Source organism: Poecilia formosa, unplaced genomic scaffold, assembly GCF_000485575.1.
Source record: "Poecilia formosa unplaced genomic scaffold, Poecilia_formosa-5.1.2 Scaffold203, whole genome shotgun sequence".
Classification (NCBI taxonomy): Eukaryota; Metazoa; Chordata; class Actinopteri; order Cyprinodontiformes; family Poeciliidae; genus Poecilia; species Poecilia formosa.
The window spans coordinates 1,036,206-1,056,525 of NW_006800142.1; the positions used below are offsets into that span (position 1 = coordinate 1,036,206).

At 39.4% G+C, this 20,320-nt stretch overlaps 2 protein-coding genes across 8 annotated transcripts in view; one reads left to right on the plus strand and one right to left on the minus strand.

Annotated features, from left to right (window-relative positions):
* The window catches only part of ahi1 (Abelson helper integration site 1), a 20,660-nt gene extending 3,510 nt beyond the window's left edge, over positions 1-17,150 (plus strand). The window contains exons 1-27 of one of the 6 annotated variants that reach the window (XM_007567077.2): positions 6,033-6,361; positions 6,473-6,508; positions 6,727-6,851; positions 7,031-7,530; positions 7,629-7,717; positions 7,817-8,003; positions 8,100-8,292; positions 8,374-8,469; positions 8,560-8,745; positions 8,861-9,004; positions 10,013-10,145; positions 10,294-10,417; positions 10,504-10,733; positions 11,764-11,873; positions 11,994-12,112; positions 12,231-12,361; positions 12,446-12,586; positions 13,647-13,840; positions 13,961-14,006; positions 14,122-14,174; positions 14,428-14,545; positions 15,298-15,362; positions 15,455-15,517; positions 15,598-15,760; positions 15,857-15,933; positions 16,583-16,671; positions 16,821-17,150. In XM_007567077.2, the coding sequence (XP_007567139.1) occupies positions 6,499-6,508; positions 6,727-6,851; positions 7,031-7,530; positions 7,629-7,717; positions 7,817-8,003; positions 8,100-8,292; positions 8,374-8,469; positions 8,560-8,745; positions 8,861-9,004; positions 10,013-10,145; positions 10,294-10,417; positions 10,504-10,733; positions 11,764-11,873; positions 11,994-12,112; positions 12,231-12,361; positions 12,446-12,586; positions 13,647-13,840; positions 13,961-14,006; positions 14,122-14,174; positions 14,428-14,545; positions 15,298-15,362; positions 15,455-15,517; positions 15,598-15,760; positions 15,857-15,933; positions 16,583-16,671; positions 16,821-16,983 (3,549 nt within the window). In that variant the 5' untranslated portion in view covers positions 6,033-6,361; positions 6,473-6,498 and the 3' untranslated portion in view covers positions 16,984-17,150. Of the gene's footprint in view, positions 1-6,032; positions 6,509-6,726; positions 6,852-7,030; positions 7,531-7,628; positions 7,718-7,816; positions 8,004-8,099; positions 8,293-8,373; positions 8,470-8,559; positions 8,746-8,860; positions 9,005-10,012; positions 10,146-10,293; positions 10,418-10,503; positions 10,734-11,763; positions 11,874-11,993; positions 12,113-12,230; positions 12,362-12,445; positions 12,587-13,646; positions 13,841-13,960; positions 14,007-14,121; positions 14,175-14,427; positions 14,546-15,297; positions 15,363-15,454; positions 15,518-15,597; positions 15,761-15,856; positions 15,934-16,582; positions 16,672-16,820 lie in introns of those variants that run through there. The other 5 variants (XM_016679150.1, XM_016679149.1, XM_016679152.1 and 2 more) reach the window with 5 other exon arrangements.
* Positions 17,151-17,346: 196 nt separating this feature from the next.
* Positions 17,347-20,320, minus strand: part of slc18b1 (solute carrier family 18 member B1) — a 6,331-nt gene continuing 3,357 nt past the window's right edge. For both annotated transcript variants that reach the window (XM_007567084.2, XM_007567086.2), the window contains exons 6-14: positions 19,751-19,907; positions 19,513-19,649; positions 19,310-19,411; positions 19,141-19,232; positions 18,310-18,405; positions 18,153-18,227; positions 17,976-18,069; positions 17,808-17,854; positions 17,347-17,720 (exon numbers count right to left, since the gene is read on the minus strand). In XM_007567084.2, the coding sequence (XP_007567146.1) occupies positions 17,666-17,720; positions 17,808-17,854; positions 17,976-18,069; positions 18,153-18,227; positions 18,310-18,405; positions 19,141-19,232; positions 19,310-19,411; positions 19,513-19,649; positions 19,751-19,907 (855 nt within the window). In that variant the 3' untranslated portion in view covers positions 17,347-17,665. The remainder of the gene's footprint in view (positions 17,721-17,807; positions 17,855-17,975; positions 18,070-18,152; positions 18,228-18,309; positions 18,406-19,140; positions 19,233-19,309; positions 19,412-19,512; positions 19,650-19,750; positions 19,908-20,320) is intronic.

Consider the following 20,320-nt stretch of genomic DNA (forward strand, 5'->3'; position numbering starts at 1 on the left):
TTTGTTTTTGTTTTGTTTTGTTTTGTTTTGTTTTGTTCGCTACCGGAGTTTTACCGCAGTTCAATTTAAGGACGTCCGTGAACAGCCCATCTTAATATTTCAATTAATTTAGAAATACGCCGTTAAATAAAATCAGTTAAACGACCTTTAACTGAAGTCCTAAAAGGGGTGCGGGTTTTAATGTTTTTATCTTTTTTTAAAATCTTTTTCAAAATCTCTTTTTCTCACTGTTTATCCTATGTCACATGCTGTTTGCATTTTAATTATGTAAAGCACTTTGAAATGCCTTGCTGCTGAAATGTGCTATACAAATAAAATTTGATTGATTGATTGATATTTATCATCTATAAATAGATAATAAGCTTTTATTTTACAGACATGGCAGAAAATAAAAGCCTTCACATTTTTAACATCAGGTAATTGCTCTTTTGGGCTCTATGTGACTGGTTTAAAAAACACTGTTACACATTGGATTAGTGTGGCCATTTAAAATGCAGCTTACTGAAAGTTTCAAAATAAAAGCCATAATATTCCTCTGAGGTTAGTTCACCGCCATAGGCAGTGCAATAATAGCTATTATTATCCTTTATTCTCAGGATAGTGAACTGAACTACTTTATTCTAAGACAGACTTTTATCTAAGGATAGGACATTAGCACCAACAATAGCATTTCCTGGATGACTCATAAAGATAGAAATCCTTCCCCACCTTTCTGTCTCACACACACAGCAGTCGGCTGAGGATTCATCGCTATAGCAACAGAATACAGAGAAATGCAGAGCTGCTGGTTTGGACCACAAACCAGCAGCCGACTGCCATAACTAGTTCTATCTATGGCCAAGACTCAGTTAAAACAGAGGCAGAACTACAACTACAACATGGTGGAACTGTCTGTTGAGGAGGAGTTGGCTGGTATTCTGAACTACTTGTGCTTTTAGCATTATATAACTGACTTAACCCAATCACTATTACACATGTGTAGTGTGGCCGTTTCAAATGAAGCTTATGAAAAATTTCAAAATAAAAGCTTTGACAATTTTTATATCATGTAATGGCTCGTTTTTGCATTAGACTGTTACACATGGGATTAGTGTTGCCATTTCAAATGAAGCTTACTGAAAGTTTCAAAATAAAAGCCTCATTAATCCCCTCCGGTAAGTGCACTGCCACAGGTGCAATTACATTAGGTTTAATAATCTTTTTCCCTGGAGTTAGTGCACCGCCATAGGCGGTGCAATAATATGAGCCTTTATTAGCATTTTCTCTCAAGTTATGGCACTGGCTTGCGCAACTTTCTGCCAGGATATTTTTTGTCTTTTTAACAGAATTTCCGTCAGAAGTTTCCCGTAATTTAACAGTATTTTATTTCAAATTTTTTCCGTAAAAAAACAGGGAAATGTCCTGGTAATTTTCTGCCAGTACATTTTTTACGGAATTTCCAGCAAAATTTTTCTGCAATTTAATAGTTTTTTTTCCCATAATTTAACAGTTTTCTGTGTTTAAAATTTAACATATGAAAACTGTTAAATTATGGAAAAAAATTCTGCCGGAAATTCTGTAAAAAAAACAAAAAACAAAACAAAAAAAAATGTACTGGCAGAATATTACCAGGACATTTCCCTGTTTTTTTACGGATTTTTTTTTTTTTTTACTGTGATATTCAATCTGATACAGAAGCTGTGGCATCTGGCACCAAATCAGTGGCAGTTGTACTCTGTTTATTATTATTATTGCTACTTATTTGTTCGACATAAAATTATTCATATTCTATATTAAATACTGTAAAATCTACTAATCTGGTAAGTCGCCTGTGACAAGAGGATCAGTGACTATGAATCTTTATAATACAGTAGCATATCAGAACTAGGTTCAACTCAGGAGGGGCAAGGGAAACACTGTGTTGAACAAAATACATATTTATTACACATTCTGACAATAACACAAACAGAACAAAAACCATCCATCCTCTCTGTACACCCTTGTCGCTTGTGGGGTCAGGAGGGCTGCTGGTAGCTATCTCGAGCTAATGTTCCAGGCGAGAGGTGGGGTTCACCCTGGACAGGTCGCCAGTCTGTCGCAGGGCAACACAGAGACAGAAAGGACAAACAACCATGCACACACACACCTAGGGAGAATTTAGAGAACCCAATGAACTTAACAGTCATGTTTTTGGACTGTGGGAGGAAGCCGGAGTACCCGGAGAGAACCCACGCATGCACAGAGAGAACATGCAAACTCCATACAGAAAGACCCCGGCCGGGGTCTTGCTGCAAGGCAACAGTACTACCTACTGTGCCACTGTGCAGCCCGCTTCTTTTAACATTGAAACTATAAAATGAAATTACAATTTGACTTTTAGTACAAAACAGCAAAATGCTTGTGGCTAATCGATAGCAGACGAAGCCCAAATGTTGCTCAAGAACCCAATGTCCTCAAGCAAACCCTCTCTGAAGGATCTTCTGGTTTTCTTCATCCATTGCTGGCAACAAATGCTCCTCTTCATCCACTGCTCGTGAGTCTGTCCGCCTTCTAACGCAAATCAAAACCATCTGTCAGCTCTCGGCTCCCTCCCCAGAACGAACCTAACCCCAGCTTACTGGATAGAAGGATTCTTCTCCTCCTATCCAGTAAGCTAGTCAGTCATCAAATTCTCACTGACTGCAGAGGTGGTACATATCTCACCTCTGCTTTCATCTCTCGCTAGTGTCCCAGCAGCCTGGTTCGCTGACCAGTAATCAAGATCCTAATTTAATGTCATTTTTGACATTTGTAAAATAAATCAGCTTCATCTGATTTCCAAGTTTCCCTGGTGCGTTGAGGTGAGGCTGGATCGAGGTGAGACTGGATCGAAACTCAAACTAACCAGTGTTACAGCATTGTTATCAATCCTACAACAACTACGACAGATAATGCAATAGCATATCCTACAACTTCTGCTGTACACAGCTTTCTGAGAGGGCTGTTCTCATAATCTTTAAAGGCCTTTTTCATTTCTTCTCGCAACAGCTCAATCATCTTGGCAATGAGATCTTCGTCCTTTGTTGTCAACAAATGTCCTAGTTCTGAGCTACTGTGTGCATTTTTCAGCTCAACAAGAACATTCCTGCACATACGTTTTTGCTTTCTTGATGTGGCAGCAAATTTCCTTGGGATTGTGATGCCATCTGTCACCCTGTCTCTGATTTTGTTGATGCGAGTGATTTTCTCTGTGCTGAGCTGACCTAAATCTTTTAAAGACCCGCTTTCGATCAGCAGCTTAAGCACTACATTTGTTGCAAACAGCTGTTGTCTTTCAAGTACTTTCTCCATAGAATCAGAAACTTTGGGAATATTAAGAAATATCCTTTTTATATCCATTTGTTCTTTAAAAGTCTGCAAAACACAATTCTACGCTTTTGACTGTAAGAACTCTTAGAACTTTTGTTTGTGAAGAGTCATTGAAGGAGACAGTAACTCAAAAGGTATCAAAGCCTTTGATGTGTCATTCAGTTACGCCCTGTTAGTGACGTCATAGGGCATATACCTTGTCAAGTTTCCTGTTAGTGTCCCGACCAAGTTTTGGCAAGGAAACTAACGTATTTTTCCCGCCGCGCTCCCGTATTAGTATTGTTAAGTAAAGTTCCCGCATTATGATATAATAATTTAAAATAATTTCTGTGCCTCTCCAAGCGGAATTAAATCACTAGCCTCGCGAGAACTGACACCGGCGCGCTTCGAGAGTGCATTCAAGCTACTTGAGCTCTAGTCTTCTGTCATTGAAAGAGCCATAGGCGTAAATGTCGGGGGGTTAGGGTTTTAGGCTCTATAACTCATAAGAAGAGTTTGAAACAGGAGGGAGCGGCTGAGCGTTACCTCCTGTTTCAAACTCTCGTGATGGTTTGTCCATCTGTAGTCTGTGAGGTTGGAGCAGATGAGCTACATGCTAGTTGATTAGCTTCTTGCTGTCTTCTCTTTTGAGGCTTTTCTCTTTTAATGTGAACCATCTTTTTGTTTGTTTGTTTGTTTTCTGTCAGTGGAAAGTGGATCTTCCTCTACCAAGTGCAACTTGTTGAATACGGGGCCTCCGAAAATTATTTAAAGCAGAAAAACAGAAATCCCACACCTTTATCTCTATTGGCTGATTCAAACAGAAGCTCATAAAAGTGGGCTGGGGCATCTGCCAGGAGCAGGAAGATAAAAGCAGTTGGGGGTGGAGTCTATCTGCGTGAGGAGGAGTTGCATCAGAAAATTTGCATTGGTATAACTGGGTCAAAAGTCACAAAGAGGGCCTCACCCCTTTGTGAGGGGGTGAGGCCCTCACAAAGGGGTGAGACAGAATCCTGTCTGTTTTATTTTTGATAAGAACTTATATGATGCAAGAGAGAGAATGTTCCAGAATGCTTCCTGTTTTATTATAAGAACTTAATTTTATATGATGCAAGAGAGAATGTTCCAGAATGCTGCCTGTTTTATTATTGATAAGAAATGAATTTAAATCAAAACATATGTTTTTATACGATAAGCATTTTATGACGCAGATTATACGATAAGGATTTTATGACGCAATTAAACAGATGTTTGTGGGCCTGGCATTTTAATCCATCAAACTCGATTAATTAAAATTTGACACAAAGTAGTACCCTTAGTTTTTACCCTCTTCAGTAAACTTTGGACAAAAAAAGACAACTGTAACAAATTATAAAATGGTGACCCCATCTCACGTACCACAGTGAGATAATTAACGGTACAACGTTGCAGACCCTGTAGTGGCACAAAAAATAAAGTTTTTTCCAACCATTGAGTTCCCAAATTCTATACTATATTGTGTTTAAACAATATAGTCCGTGCGGGGGGGAAAAAATCCAAACGTAATACTTCATCTGGTGGCCACTTGAGGTTGTTCTTTGATGTTTTGATCAACTTTCTTTGCTCAAATATTAGAAATATTAGAATATTTTCTAATTAATATATGTAATAATTGTTATTTATTGTAAATATTAAAAAATTGTCTGAATATTTTGTTAGCAAACAATAAATAACCATGTATTAAAATTATGTAAGAATAGTAGTAATTTAATGAAAAGTGAAAATCAATCATTATGTGTTGATTTACTCCCCCCCAAAAATACCTCTGCATCATTTTAAAAATTATTAAATATCATCACAATACTAAATTAACAACCACAGTTTAAAAATAAATTTAAAAGAAATGTTAAAAATAAACCATCTGAATGGCAGATGAATCTGCCATTCATTTTTGTGTACCTGACAAAAACAAACTAACACAATTATGTGTTGAAATATTCAAATAAATATTCAACACATACTGTGTATCATATTATTATATTCATTTTAACACACAATGGGTAAAATTAACACACAATATGCTTTTAATTTAATAACATTTTTGTGTTCTTTGTTAACACATCTTTTTTTAGAGTGTATATTTTCTTGCAATAACATGTTAAACCCGAATAACGTGCAAGGTTTTATTTTATATATGTCAGAATTGTATTGGCTTCAATCACTTATGTGATGTTATTTATTTGAACTGGCCAAGACCAATTTTTTCCTTCTCATTGATTTTCATTCTCAGCATGGCTGTTTTTTTTTGTTGTTGTTTTTTTTAGTTTAATGACTTTTGTTTTACATTCTTATGCTCAATTTAATTCCAGTTTGATTTTAATTTAAGTAACTGCAATAATCTTTAAAATAATATTTTTGAAAATAACCTTCTCAACACCGCGGTAACAGGAACCCCTTACTGGAATGACGGATTTTCTACATGGCGTATCCACAAATGATAACAGTCAGTGTTCCGGTTGCATTAAATATAATTTGGCGAGTTTTCATTGTAGTTTAGCTGCTCCGACTAGGTTTAGTTGTTCAAGCGTGGAATTTATGAACCCAACAATTACTGGAGCTGGTGGCGGCGGATTTAGCAGTGACGGAACCAAGAACGATCTATGCACACGACCACTTTACAGTGTTACGCTCAATACGTAATGACGTCGTTTGTGTCCTTACACATCATTGGCCTTTTCTTTCTTGTTTATTCGCTCACTCCACCCTCACGTTCAACCTTGTTGACTTGGAAACCATTACAGCGTCGTCGGTGAAGTCGGAGTACCTTGTGCGCACTGATACACATATCCATACTGGTGTAGCTAACTCACACGCCGTTTTTAAATGAAATTATGTAGAGCTTAGTATTTTTTAAGCCTCGAAGTTTTCTTATAGACCATAAATATTTGTGTGTCACTTTGGCAGCGCGAGTTAGCGAGTTAGCTCTTGTCAAACTAGCTGCTTTTTTAGCTAACCTTAACCTGGTGTACTTTTTTATTTTGTTTAGTTTACTTCAGCTTAACATACTGAATAAAACGTAAGCTACTTTCCCCTGTGTTTACTTTGGAGTGCAAAAATGTACACATCATTGTTAGCATTTTTGTAAAATAAGATTTTCTTTTATGACTATTTTTCTTTTTCTACTAAGAATGAGAAACAACACAGTGTGGAAGTATGCCAGTAGGTGAGTTGTTTTAATTTTGAAAAATAAACAATGTTTTGCATTTAAATGTTTCACTAACAAAAAGTAAAACTGAGGTAAAGTTAGAATTGGGGATAGGCATGCAAAGTATTTTAGTTGAGTTGTTACCCATTATTATTTAGGTTTAAGTGATCTCACTTAAACCTAAACCGTCTCACTAGGAAATAACACCCTTTTAATGATAATGTAAACGTTTCTAGGTGCGAGTGAAGAGCGAGCAAAGACCCGGGAAAGATTTAATGAAATTTTCAAGAAATATACGGAATCGGAAAAGAAGTCAAAGAAGAAAAACACTGAAGCAGCTGAAGCAAAGGAAACTATTGTGGTACGTGTTTTGTTGCATCTTGTTTTTCATTCCAGTGGTTAGGATCAGCACTTCACCTTGTAAAAGAAGACACATAAGTAGTTTATCCTCTTTCTGGCAAAGCAGTTTAAGAAACATAATTCTTATTTAAGGACAACTATGACTAGAGTCATGTTATTCCTCTCTTTCTGTCTTCATAGCTTCAGAATCTGAGAAAAAAACAAAACCTTGAAAATGACACAGAAGAAGATGAGACAGTTCTGCAAAACACGCGCAATCCTGAAGAGGACAGCCCACATTACAACAAAACATCTAAAGCAAAGAAGAAAAGCAAGAGGGACCTTCCTCCCCTACCTGCACTTAAGGACAACACCAGTGACATTCAAAGGGATACGGACTCTGAACTTGCTGTAGCTCAAGAAGACACTGACGGTGGAAAGGGACCGAAACGGAGGAGCAAGAAAGGAAAAAGCAAAGACGGCGCAAAGGTTACGACGGAGAGCCAGGTGGAGGATCGAGAAGATGAGCTGCTGCATGAATACCAGCTGCAGATAGCACAGGAAGAAGAGAGGACCATGAAGAAAACGAAGATCAAAGAGGAGGACGGCAGCATCGTTTGGCAGAACGTTAGTCTGAACAACAACATGGGGAAAAAGAAAAAGAAGAAACTGAAATCTGTCACCACTGATTCAGATGGAGGGTGTGTATTTTTACAATGTCAATTCTTTTGTTTAGATCTAAAAGAGAAAAGAATCACAGTTTAGGCATCATTTTGAAATCAGTCATTTTCGCCATTAGAGATCAAGACGAGGACGTAGAACGAGAAGTTGGCGCTGAAAATGAAACGGAATCGAAGGGAAAGAAGAAGAAGAAGAAAAAAAAGCATGGTGAGTCAGGTTTGATTGTGTGTAGCCACTTAATGCTAATCAAACATGAAATATGTTGGTTCTGATGGAGCTTCTGTTTCGTCTTTTCCCGTTTTTCAGTCGTCAAAGAGGAGATCGAGGCCGAGACTGAAGAACGGGATAAGCAGATGTTTGACGACGGTCTCGTGCTGGGAGTGTTCGTCCACAGAACCGATCGCCTCAAGACGGACTTGCTGATCTCGCACCCCATGGTGAAGATCCACATTGTTGATGAACTCACCGGGAAGTATGTGAGGAAAGAGGACTGGTGAGAGCGAACTGAACTTCAGTTCCATTTAGTGTTGAATTTATCTCACGTTTTCCTGCATCTGTGTAATTTATACTTGTCCTTTCGTTCTTAAAGTCAGCGGCCCGTCTCTTCATTTTACGAACAAGAGAATGTCAGCCACATTCTGCCGATCATTACACAGCCATTTGACTTCAGGAAGAACAAATCCATCATCCCCGAGTGGCAGGAGCAGATCATATTCAATGAACGCTTCGGTTACGTCGTTCAGCAAATCGAATCAGCCCCCAGAGTTATACTTTTCTTTGAAGTAAGAGATAATTACCTTTTCTGCTGTAATTTTTTTTGACATTATTTTGTGCTAGTTAATGTTTTTCTTTTTCTTTTCAAGATCCTGGACTTCATGACTATGGAGGAGGCGAAAGCCAACTTTGATGCAGAGAAGCATGAGCGAGGCTTTCGAAAGATTGCGTGGGCGTTTCTTAAGGTGAAATGTTCGGCCCTTAAAAGTCGACATTAGTCGTTTTGACATTGGCATTGATGGAGATGTCTTTTGATTTCCCTCCGACCCTTCCAGCTTATTGGTGCAAATGGGATTCTGAATATTGAGAGCAAACTTCGCCTTCAGCTCTTCTGTCCTCCACCTCGGGCGAAGAGGCAGTCGAAAACAATAGAGGTGTTTGAGTGGTGGAGGAAGTACCCAAGAACCAAATATGCATCCACACTCTACGTCACTGTGAAAGGGATTAAACCTCCAGAGTGTGTAAGTGTTCAAAAAAAATTACCTCCATAACTTTTGGCTCTTTGTTTTTACATTTCATTAAGTTGGAGTGTTTGATGCTTATTTGAGCTAAGTTTTGTTGTTTTTTGTTCGTTAGGTGGACCCCGGCATGCGCTCTATGATGGCCTTACAGGAGGAGAGGGGCAGCACCTCTTATAGTGACCTGCAAAATGACGGCAGCAAGACAGAACCCAGTCTTAGCAGGCAGCCCGTCCTGAGGTGGAACCGACTGCCCGGGCAGGTAGCCGCATGCTAACATTTGTCATTGTAATGGAAAACAGAAAAAAAGCTTTCTAAAGTTTGCCTTAAGATACGACAAACGTATCTCCGTGAACTTCCTTGACATGACCCGTTATGTAAAATCTGCGCTGGTTATTAGCGTCTTGCTGAAAAACTAAAAATTTTTCCGATCTGGTCTTGTTACATCCACCGCCTTCAATGGAGTTTAGTTAAGTTTTATTAGATAGACCAGCGTAGAGCGGCCTCGTAATTCAAAAGGAGAAGAAAATCATATTTGTTGTTTTGTTTTTTTGTTGTTTTTTCAAACATTTCATACAAATGACTATTTACAGCACATCAAAGGCACCGATGCTGCCGTCACCGTGTTTCACCATGGAGATGTTGTTCAGAGGAGGTTGATACACAATGTTACTTTTTTCACCACACAGGAAAAAATGTTAGATTTTTGTCTCATTTTGATCGCAGCATCTTCTTGCGCATATTTGCTTTGGATTGTGGCAAACTGCAAATCGGACGTCTTCTGGCAGTGATGTCCAAACCTTTTGACGCAAAGGACCAGAAATGTTAAACTGAAATTTCCCACAGGCTACAAAATGTAACATTTAAAAAAAACAAAAAAACAAAAAACATTATGTTTTTCTTCGTTTATGTTTGTTTTACTTGCACATGCTCAGCAATAAACTAAACATGTATTATTTTACTGCAAGAAATGAGGTATTCTGATGTTTATAGAAAACAGATCTCTAATTTATGCTTGATCCAAAATGTAAAAAAGAGCTCATTTATTAAAAAAACAGGGATATAATTCATGAAATTCCAGGGTCAGTTGTCGTCTATCTTTCTCCTTCCACTTGACAAATTCACACTGTTATATGTATGATAAGAGATTACATTGAAGGTTGTTGTGAATGCTTTTGTAAGGCTCTGGCCAAAAACCATTGGAAGTATTTTTAGATTATCTGACTTTCAAGAGTCAAAGTTAAAACCTCGTAAATATTCTCTGTGGTAGATCTGTCGGATTCCCAACAAGCACGGTTTAGCTTTCCGTGGCGGTAAGATGGGCTGTTTCACCGTCCTGTTTTCTCACGCTGGAACCAGGCTGGCCGCTGCTTGCGCTGACAGAGATGCTTTCCCCGTTGTTGGTAAGCAGCGCCTCATTTCTACACAGCTGCTGGTTTTAGTTTCCTCAAGCCAACTAACTTGGTCATTTTGCAGATCTGTGAAAAAAATACAAAAATCAAGTCTCGTCAGACTGTAAAAGAAGACATTTTCTTTATTTCTTCTTTCCAGTGTATGAGATTCCTTCTGGGACAGTGCTGGCTGCTTTCAACGGTCATCTGAAAATTGTGTATGATCTCTGCTGGTCCAGCGATGACAGGGTCCTGCTGTCTGCCTCCTCGGACGGAACCGTCAGGTAGGTTTCATATTTCGGACGTAAATGAAGTCGCTAAAAGCGACGAACGGGAAACACGGCTGCCACTGCGTCCTCTTCTTTCTCAGAGAGTGGAACGTGGAAAAGCTTTTGGAAAACGCTCAGAAGGTGCTGCCTCACCCGTCCTTCGTCTACTGCGCTCAGTACCACCCGGGCGCCCAGAATCTGGTGGTGACCGGGAGCTACGACTTCCTGATAAGAGTCTGGAGGCTCGATGTGGACGACGTGAACGGCCAGATGCTGCAGGAGTTCGAAACTCACAAAAGCTTCGTCAACTCAGTGTGTTTCGATTTCGAAGGTACCGCTGAACCCACCAACGACTCAAACAGAGAGACTTTTTGGCTCCCTTGGTAAAGATGTGGAAAAATGAGCTCTTTCCCTTATTGCAGTAGAATAATTTGACACTGGAAAAACGTGGAGAAACCCAAACTTTTAGTTAAATATGTTTAGTTGTAGTTGTTTGTAGATTAGCCCTATGATTTGGATGATTATCCTGCTGTAAGACTTAATGCTTATTGCTAAAGTTCCCTTGAACTTTGACCTCTTGATGCCATGTTCATTAGCTGCAAAAAATACAGAACTACATTCACAATCACAGCATCATTGTGTGCAATAAAGCAACCGCTAAGGCCTGCTTGGATGCAAAATTTGTTGGAATGTTATATCAAGCGCCGTGTATTCATATTGATGATTTACTTGGTCACTTGGACATTTGATGTGAGATGCTAAAGCGTAGAGGTGGCAGCATAGTGTGAGGGTGAAGCAAGAAAAGAATCGAGGAAACATATCTAAATCCTAATCAATGATGTCAGTAAATTATTGATTTTCTTTTAGTCTGAACCTACCTATTGTGATTGTTGCTTCCAAATAACAGCTCTACATTTAGTCAATGTCTAATGATTGTTTTGCATTTCCCCAAAAGAATGACTCTAAAAGGAAAAGTAACATTTTTTTATTCATCTTTTTTACATCCTTTTGGAAACACTTTCAGAATCAGAGATTAGCTTTAAAAGACAAACTTGTGTGTCCAAGAAATAATGTTGACTTCAATTTCAAGAGCTCACGTCGTACAGACATTAAGTACATATAATTAAACTGTAGAGGAAATGAAACAAAGAAAATTTTATAGTGCAAGATGTAAGAGGTATGTTAGTCAAACATGTCAAACATAAATTTTGAACTTTTCTCCAGTGTTCAGTGAAAAATTGTTTCACTGAATTGCACTAAAAATGTGAATTTGTTTAAATGTTTTAGCACATCTTCACCAGGTGAGGGCGTTAGTGATCTTGATTCCGTTTATGACAATCTCTTTTTAAACATTTAAACAGGAAGAAGAATGTTCTCTGCCGACAACGCAGGCATCATCAATGTGTGGAAAACTTCAGTAAATCCCAGCAAACAACGCCAAAATCCATGCCAGCAATGGTCGATAGAGATGGTATTGGAAACCGATGTTACCGTAAAAGATGATGCAACATGGCGTAGATTCGTTGAATCGAGGTTTAAGCGATTGTTCACACAGGAACAAAGGTTTTGTGTTCTGTTTGGCTCTTGGCAGAAAATTGATGAGAGCGACCTCAGGGGCATCCCCATCAACATGCTGCAGCTCCACCCGAATGGGCGGTGCCTGCTCATCCACGCCAAAGACAGCGTTCTCAGGATGATGGATTTGAGGATGTAAGTAACCGAAGACCATCCGAGATAACACAAGACGTGCGGTCATTTCTTATTTAGGGTATTTATTTTACTTTTTGAATAATTTTCTGGCTTTTTTTTTTTTCTTTTTAAATTTAAGCTTGGCTATAAAGAAGTACACCGGTGCAACAAACTACAGAGAGAGAATTTATAGCACTTTCACTCCGTGTGGAAATTTCATCTTCTCTGGTAGCGAGGATGGGATAGGATATGTCTGGAATACCGACACAGGTGACAATCCCTGGTAAAAACAAAACCCTAAACTCATTGCACATACTCTGCATTGTTTCTCTGATCAATGTACTGCGTTCCCAGGAGACCAGGTCGCAGTGTACACAGAGCTTTGTTACCGCAGTGCTGTCCATGGCGTCTCCTTCCATCCGCATGAGAACATGGTGGCTTTCTGTGCGTTTGGTCAGAGCCAGCCGGTCCACGTGTACGTGTACGACCACAAAGGTTCGTGTTTGTGTCATGGACAAAATAATGTGCAAACTGGATTTGATTTTATTTCCACATGGTCCATAAACATTTTGACATATTACAAGCTCAGGGTTTCCCCCCAGTGTATTATAAGCCTGGCGGGCCACCAGACTTTACTTGTGCCCCCACCAGGCTACCCAATGCTTATTTAAGTCTTTTTAAAATGTTTGCATTTTTTAAGACTTTATAGTTGGTGTTCAGGTATTATTCTCCCAATCTTTCAATAACACAAAATTATCAAGTGATATTTTTAAATTTCCTGTCAACGGTAAACATTTTTTAACTCAAAAACACAGCGAGCCGCTGGACGAATGACCCAACCACCGGGCTTAGCGAGTTCTCTGGGGGAAACCTTGAACCTTTCGCTGCAGTGCAGTTGATCAACACATGGTAGTGAATAATTGCGAAGTGGAAGAAAAAGGATACACGTTGTGGCCAAAGCTAAAATGTTTTACAAATGAAAATCTGAAAAGTGTGGCTGCATTTGTTTTCAACCCTCTAAAGTCAGAGCTGCAAGGACATTACGCTGAATTCACAAGTCAAGTCATTTAGAAACTGAAATGTTTGCTCTTTAGTAAATAGCTCCAGCTCAGGCAGATTAGTTGATTGACACCATATTTCCTTTGATATTGTAAAAGTGGCCTGGCTGCTTGACCTTTAATGACCTCTGGAAACACTTATAATATTTTTTTAAATAATAGCGGCACAAACGAAAAGTTTTGCTGCACAAACATTTGACACCAGTTTTGTTTAATTTGAGGAAAGCTTAGGGGTGGAAGGGCTTCGCAAAACGTCTGTTTATACTGTGATCAAAACAAAGATGGACACTATTTACTAACCAGCTGATTTCTACAGGCAATTGGTTGTCATTGTATTTGATTAATTGCATCAAATAATAAAAATGCATTGCCATTTGTGGTTGTAAAGTGACAAAGCGTGCAGAGAGTTGAAAAGGACACTGTGAATAGTTGCAATCAGCTGCTCTGTTGAGCTCAGATGAATAATTGCCATTCGTTGCGTCGACCCCGTCTTACAGTGTCCCAGCTGGAGATGCACAACAATCTGGAATTGAGCAGATCGGCGTCTCTAGACACCAAACCCGTCCAAAACCTTCGCGACTCCGTGGTGCTGCAGGACACACCGACTCCTTCCACCATGGACCAGTTTGGCCAGTTGGCCAGATTGGACCTGAAAATGCAGAGTGTTAAAGAGCATCTGGATTCAGTTCTTGTAAGAAATTGTCTTTTCTAACAGAGATCTGATTCAAAATGTTTAGACATTCTAGATACTGATCACTGCTCGCTATTATAACCGTGTCGGTAACGTCTCCCGTTTTCATGCCGTATGTAGGAACCATATCGAAGGACAGCAGCCGTTGGGCTCAGTTTGGATCAAGGTTGTAAATATGAAAATAACTTTATACATAGCAAATACCTGAATTAATAGCATCATATATGATTTTATTTAAAATTTATATGTAGAATATATGTATCGTTTGACTGTCTTTGCAGACAAAATGGGCACGACTCACGCAGGCAGGAACTTCATGTCTGACGTTGGCACAGTGAGTTTTGTATCAGTGTGCCTCAAAAAACTCTTTAATTAATGATCATCAAATTAAAGGCTTGAAATGTTTCACTGTGTGTAATAAATCCATATAAGTTTTACTTTTTGAGATGAGAAACAGCAACATAGATGTTTTTAAGACATTCACATTTCTTGGAGCTGTACTTGTTGTACATCAAGGTAAATAGCTGCTTTGTGAAATACATTTCTGTGCTTTGCAAATCAACACCACCTTTTTCTTCCCCCTCCAGAAGGGATTAAATGCATCTCTACCTCCTCCGTCTCTGCTGTCGCCCCACTCCAAGCTGCAGCTCTCTGGTTCCTTGGCGGAGCAGCTAATACCCCAAGCAGTCCTGAGCACAAAAAGCCGTGAGTGTCTTGTTCAGTTCACCAGCCGGTTTGGTCATCAAAGGCAGCATTAATCGTTATGCTTTAGCTCACAAGTAAGAGCCCTTTCACTAAGGACTCAGGCATTACTGTGACTTTAAAAAAAAAACAGGAAGAACTTGGTTGTCTGCAGGGTCTTGGAGAAATCTCCATGACTGCATGTTATTCCTGTTGGGAGTAATGAGTTCCCTGACAGTTTTGAGCTTGCACTAAACTTTCATAGCTTCAATCTGTCAATATCTGCATTTCTGGTTGCACCAAGAAGCAACAATATAAATTTTTTTTTTTTTTAATCTGGCCGGCCCTCAGGAGAATTTGTAGGCTGACTAGATATTCTGGCCTCAAGCCAAAGTCACAACCTAATCTCGTCAACACTAAGCATTTGGATTGAATATCCTGCTGTCCTCAGAGCAATAAGTACAACACTGCGATCAAAGCCTATCCACATAGAGATCGGTTTGCTCTGGATTCCCCAACAGAATACAGAGCAACACACCTCCAAATCGCACATATGCTGGTTGTCCAAAGTGATGCCTGTGGTTGGTATGAATTACAGAACATCAGAGAAAAATCTGACCAGTATGAACCTCATTTACAGCTGAAATGAGGTTTTCCAGATTTGCAGTCCTAATGGTTCTGGTTGATCTTGGTTGATCTCAACACTCTGAGTAAAAGGAGCGTAAACAAGTTATTGAGTTGCGTCACGTTCCAAAATCACTTTCTTGTATTTCCAGGAGGCATCAGTCAGAGGATAAAAGGAGCCTCGTCTCTTAAACTGCATACAGTAAGACTTTCTGAGGTTATTACTTTCTTTTTGGTCAAGAGCTGTCAGCAAAAAATGTAATTTAGTCACAGGTTTAATGTAATGTTTTTCTTTTCTCTCTACCATAGTCTCTCCCCGACCAAACCTCTTCAGGTTTCTATGATCCAGATTCTGTCTCAGTTCAACAAATAGTAAGTTTTCAGTGACACTGAACTCGCTGCCATCTGTTTCTGTGCTATAACTCATTTCATCATCGGGATCCGTTTCTCAGGTCGTTTCCATCTATAACTACGAAGCGAATCGATCTGATGAACTGACCATCCGGCGCGGCGACGTCATCCAAGTACTGTACAAAGACAACGACACCTGGTGGTTTGGACGCCTGGTCAACGGGCTGCAGGGATATTTTCTTGCTTCTTACGTAATCGATCAGAGTAAGAGGCCGACATGTTTTGGGGGTACAGAAGTATAACGTGATGGAGTTTGAAGGTTTTGTTAGAAAAAAAAAGTTTTTGTTGTTATTGTTGTAGGTGAGTTTAGTGAGGACTCTGCAGAGAGAGACCCAACTTCACTGGGAAAGAACGTGGAGGTGCCCACTCCCACACGGGTAAGAGGCCAAGTTAATAAAACGAGCCGAATGGAGGATTTTTTGTCTTAAGTAAAGAAGAGATTTTGTTCACTTATGTTATAGATGTTTTCTTTTCTCTACTGTATTAGTGTAGACCTAAAGACAACATTTTTAAAAATCCCACACATTCAGATGGTAAACGTACACTCCCACTTGATGTTTTGTCTCCCACAAAGATTATTAAATGTCAACAATCCTAAGAATCTGAGAGTATTTTAAGAACAGGCTGCGTTTCTCTTTCTCTTCATTCACTCCATGATAATTTAACTTTGTTTTACTGTCCTAAATTTTCACCGTCTACTGAGACGTTTGAGCCTTGCTGTGTATTTCTGCCTATAAATCTTATCAGTTGCTTAAAGCAGTGAACTGATATGGTGCAACAATCATTTTACAGCTTCCTGCAAACTTATTGCAGCCTAGATATATACTAAGTCGTTTAAGAAATCTTGTTTGCATTTATTAGCTTACTCCTGTAATAAATATGGATAGCTGCATGGGTTTTTTGCTTTGTAAAACTGCATGATGGAGGTATGTCTGTTGGGTTTCTTGTGGTAACTGACTGGTGTTTTGGTATCTTTTCCTGTCCCTCTTAATTATTTTTTTAACTTTTCCAAACTCGCATTTCAAGGTGTCTGCTGCTGTCAATTCTTCTGGGGAACTTCGGTTTCTCTCCGAGCCAACTTTTTCGGACACTGACCCCGAGCTGACCGATGCCACGTAAGAGGCGTGCTTTGCTTAAATCCTCCTAAACTCACCAGGCTTGGTTTCTGAACACGCCGCAGCACCGCTTCTACAAGCGGTGCTCATTTTTGGCGAATACACTGTGGAACAACAAAAGGGAGTAAAGTCTGAGTGTTTCCTTTCAGAACTAGAAGGAGGAGGAAGGTGAAAAAGCCGGGAGCAGCCGCGACTCAGACCGGTTTCTCAGAGGCAGAAGCGTCGGGTTCAGCGAGGGAGGCCAGGACGCCTGCCAGACCGCTACCAAAGAGGCCGACAGGCCAGTCCAACCGTGCCTTTGAGCCCGATTAATGAACTCGTTGAAAACACCAGTCTGGCTTTTTTTTTTTTTTTTACTGTTTGTATTTTTAAAGTATATTTATGTACATTGTTCAGAATTAATTTGTATTTTTGTTTCTTTTGTATACATTTAGAAATGCCATTTTCCTTGCTGCTTTATATATAAATACTGAATAACTTAAAATGTTGTTTCATTGTAAAGATTTAAATATATGACTTTAAAGGGCGACGTTCAGACACTATGGAAAAACATGCAATGCTGTAATCACTTTTAAAAAGCAATCGTTTTCTAATAAAACCTCAGGCTCATTTGCACAATAGTTCAGACTAAATTTAATAAATAACCAGGAAAGTGAAAGAAGGCATCACAACAAACATTGTCAGATCTGTTTTATTGCACGTTACATTACATTCGCCCATTAAGAACAGGTATGACCTGTACAAAACATTTCAAATACAATTCTCTCAAATACAATGGTAATATTGAAGAAATACAATTTTCTTCAATATTCCCAGGAATGTGTTAATAGATCCTGATGAGCTTTAGCTCAGCATGAAATCCAAGTCATGTGCTGCAGAATGCTAAGACCGCTAACACCAACATTACAATTCTGTTGCAAGAAGAACGCAACAAAAGCTTTCCCTCGTGTCGAGAAGAATCACTGCTTTTCCCTTTAATGTCTGGCAGAGGGATTCATCCGTTCAGGAGAGGAGTGTTTTCATCCGATTGTTGATCATCTTCTCGCAGCCTAAAATTCAAACAGAAATGAGTGAAAACGCATCAGTTCCAGCTCAATAACTTAGAAAATTACGACTAGTTTCGGATTCATGATTACCTTTGTCGATTTCTCTTACAGAGAGAGTAAGCCAGGAGAAGTAAGGCCTGACAACAGAGAGGAACATCACTAACGGTATTAATAGTTTGTCGTTTTTTTCAGTCTAATTTACAGTAGAACAAAATGATCACTCATTAATAATCCTTTAAGATGACGACTAATACTTACAGCTAAGAGTCCCATGGCACCCTGGACTGTCGCCGCCCATTCAAAGTTCAGGCGCTGCGTGATAAGGCCGCCCACTATGGGACCGTAAAACATCCTTTGGAACAAATGTCCCCATTAACGTTTAAACCCCAAACAATCAAATGCAAGCAACAGCGGAAAAACTGGTTCTGGACTCACCCCGTGGACCAAAACGCACCAAACAAACCAGACACCATTCCTAGAGTGCTCAGTCCCTCTTCAAACCCTTGTTCGCTGCAAATGAAAGAGCGTGGAGGATTAAAAAAGAAACAACTACACGTCGTGTGTGTGGAACAAACACGGAGGAGAGACTCACTGTGCGCATGTGATGATCTCAGGGAATGTGGGGATTGCAGTCATGCCCAGAGAAAATCCAATCAGGCCGAGCATGAGGACCAGCAACCACAGCTGACTTTACATACAAAAAGAAACATAAAGAAGAGAAGCTGTACCTTTACTCGCCTGTTCTTAAAAACGACAATGATTGTAGCAACATTACAAAGCAAGACTGTTGGTCTGAAAACAAGACTGAAACTTCTAGTCATTTTGTTTTTGATAAAATTCCTGAACCTTTTTATTTTTTTAAGAAGTAACCAGGTAATGTTACAACCTTGTTGCCACAGACCGAAGTTGTCGATATAGAAGTACTCGTGGACTAATTTTACAGATAATATTTTAACAAAACAAAGTAATCCGATTTTTGTAGAAAGGGAATCTTCAAATAATTGCAATTGCTCCAGAACAGGAAAGGGATCTTACACTTGTTTTTCTTAAAATAAAAGGTCTTTGACTCGATAAATTCCCCCATTTTCTTGGAGTAAAAAAAATGTCTCCGTCTTCTCAAAACCAAGATATAGGTCCTTTGTTCATAAAAAGACAAAAACTTTGAGTTGTGACTTAGCATTTTCCATTTTAAACAGATCAAAATGTTTTGAGTAAAGTGTCACATTAAGCACCGATATTGGTGTATCGAACGCTCCACAGTACATCTAAATATTTTAAACATCAAACTTAGAAACAAGCTCAAATTCCTCCCTACACCTGGTTCATCAACAATGACAACGCTCTAGTGTTTCTGACGGATTTACTTGCTGATTTCAGTTGAATATACGGGGGGGGGAGATACGTTCCCGAAACAAATCGTCACCTCTTGATGTGAAAGAACGGCGCAGGACCGAGCAGGAAGAAACAAGCAGCAGTGATGACTCCTCCCGTCACTGTGAATCCTATCCTCGTTCCCTGGTGAGCAACGACTCACGTTAAAATTACAACTAACTGTGCATTCTTGATCGTGTTTGACCGCTTTAAACACTCACAGGATATTTATCTGTGAAATAACCAATCACAGGGGACGCCAGACAATACGGCAAGGACAAACCGATCATTATTAGTCCCACGTAGCCAGATGAGAGATTAAACTGAGAGGAACAGAAAAGAGAAAGAAAGAAATAGTAAAACTTTAACATGATGCATACGCAAGAAAAGGTTAAACTGATTTTATATGAAGTAAGCAACGTACCGTTTTCATGGCAAACAGCGACAATGTGGCATCAATGAACCCCAGCCCTGCACTTAGCGTTCCTATCACGAAGCAAATCAGCAGGACTTTTCCATGGAAGAGCAGTCTAAAGAACGAGTCTTTGGATGGTTCAGCCTCTGATAAAAAAAACAAACAAACAATAAAATAGCTCAATGTCAGAAAAAAGGAAAAACATCAAAATGACAGAAAATGATGTGTCGAATATTCAAACTCCTACCAATGGAGGGCAACACATAAATGTTGAAAGGAACCATGATCAGAAGCAGACATCCGAGAAGCAAAAAGGGGACTTCGTATCCAAAGGAGTGGTAGAACCAGCCGCCCACAGGAGGCCCCAGAATGAGCCCGAGCCCGGTGAAAATTTCCAAGCTTCCCTGAAGAATCAAAGTATGGATGAGCAATCAGAACACAGAGAGAGTTTTCTTCGTTTCAACCACAAAATATGAAGAAGTCTGTTTCACCGGGACCAGCGCAGAGTGGTGAATGTTTGGAATATGGAGGAGAAACTGTGCACAGTTTTCAAAGATTTTTACAGTTAAAAGTCCAAAGAGTGAACCGTGTTCAAGCACTTCTTCAAGACACCACCAGGCCTTACAGTGAGGATGGAGAGATCATGTTATTTTTTTGGTGACATTTTTTTCGTCTCACTGTTCAGTTTGGTCTTATCTGACCTGAGAACCTTCTCGCCTTGTTGTTCACAATAGTGCAAGTATTTTGTGTCGGTCTATCATATAGATTTCCATTTTAAAAACAAACAAAAAAAAACATAGAAGTTTGAAGTTATATG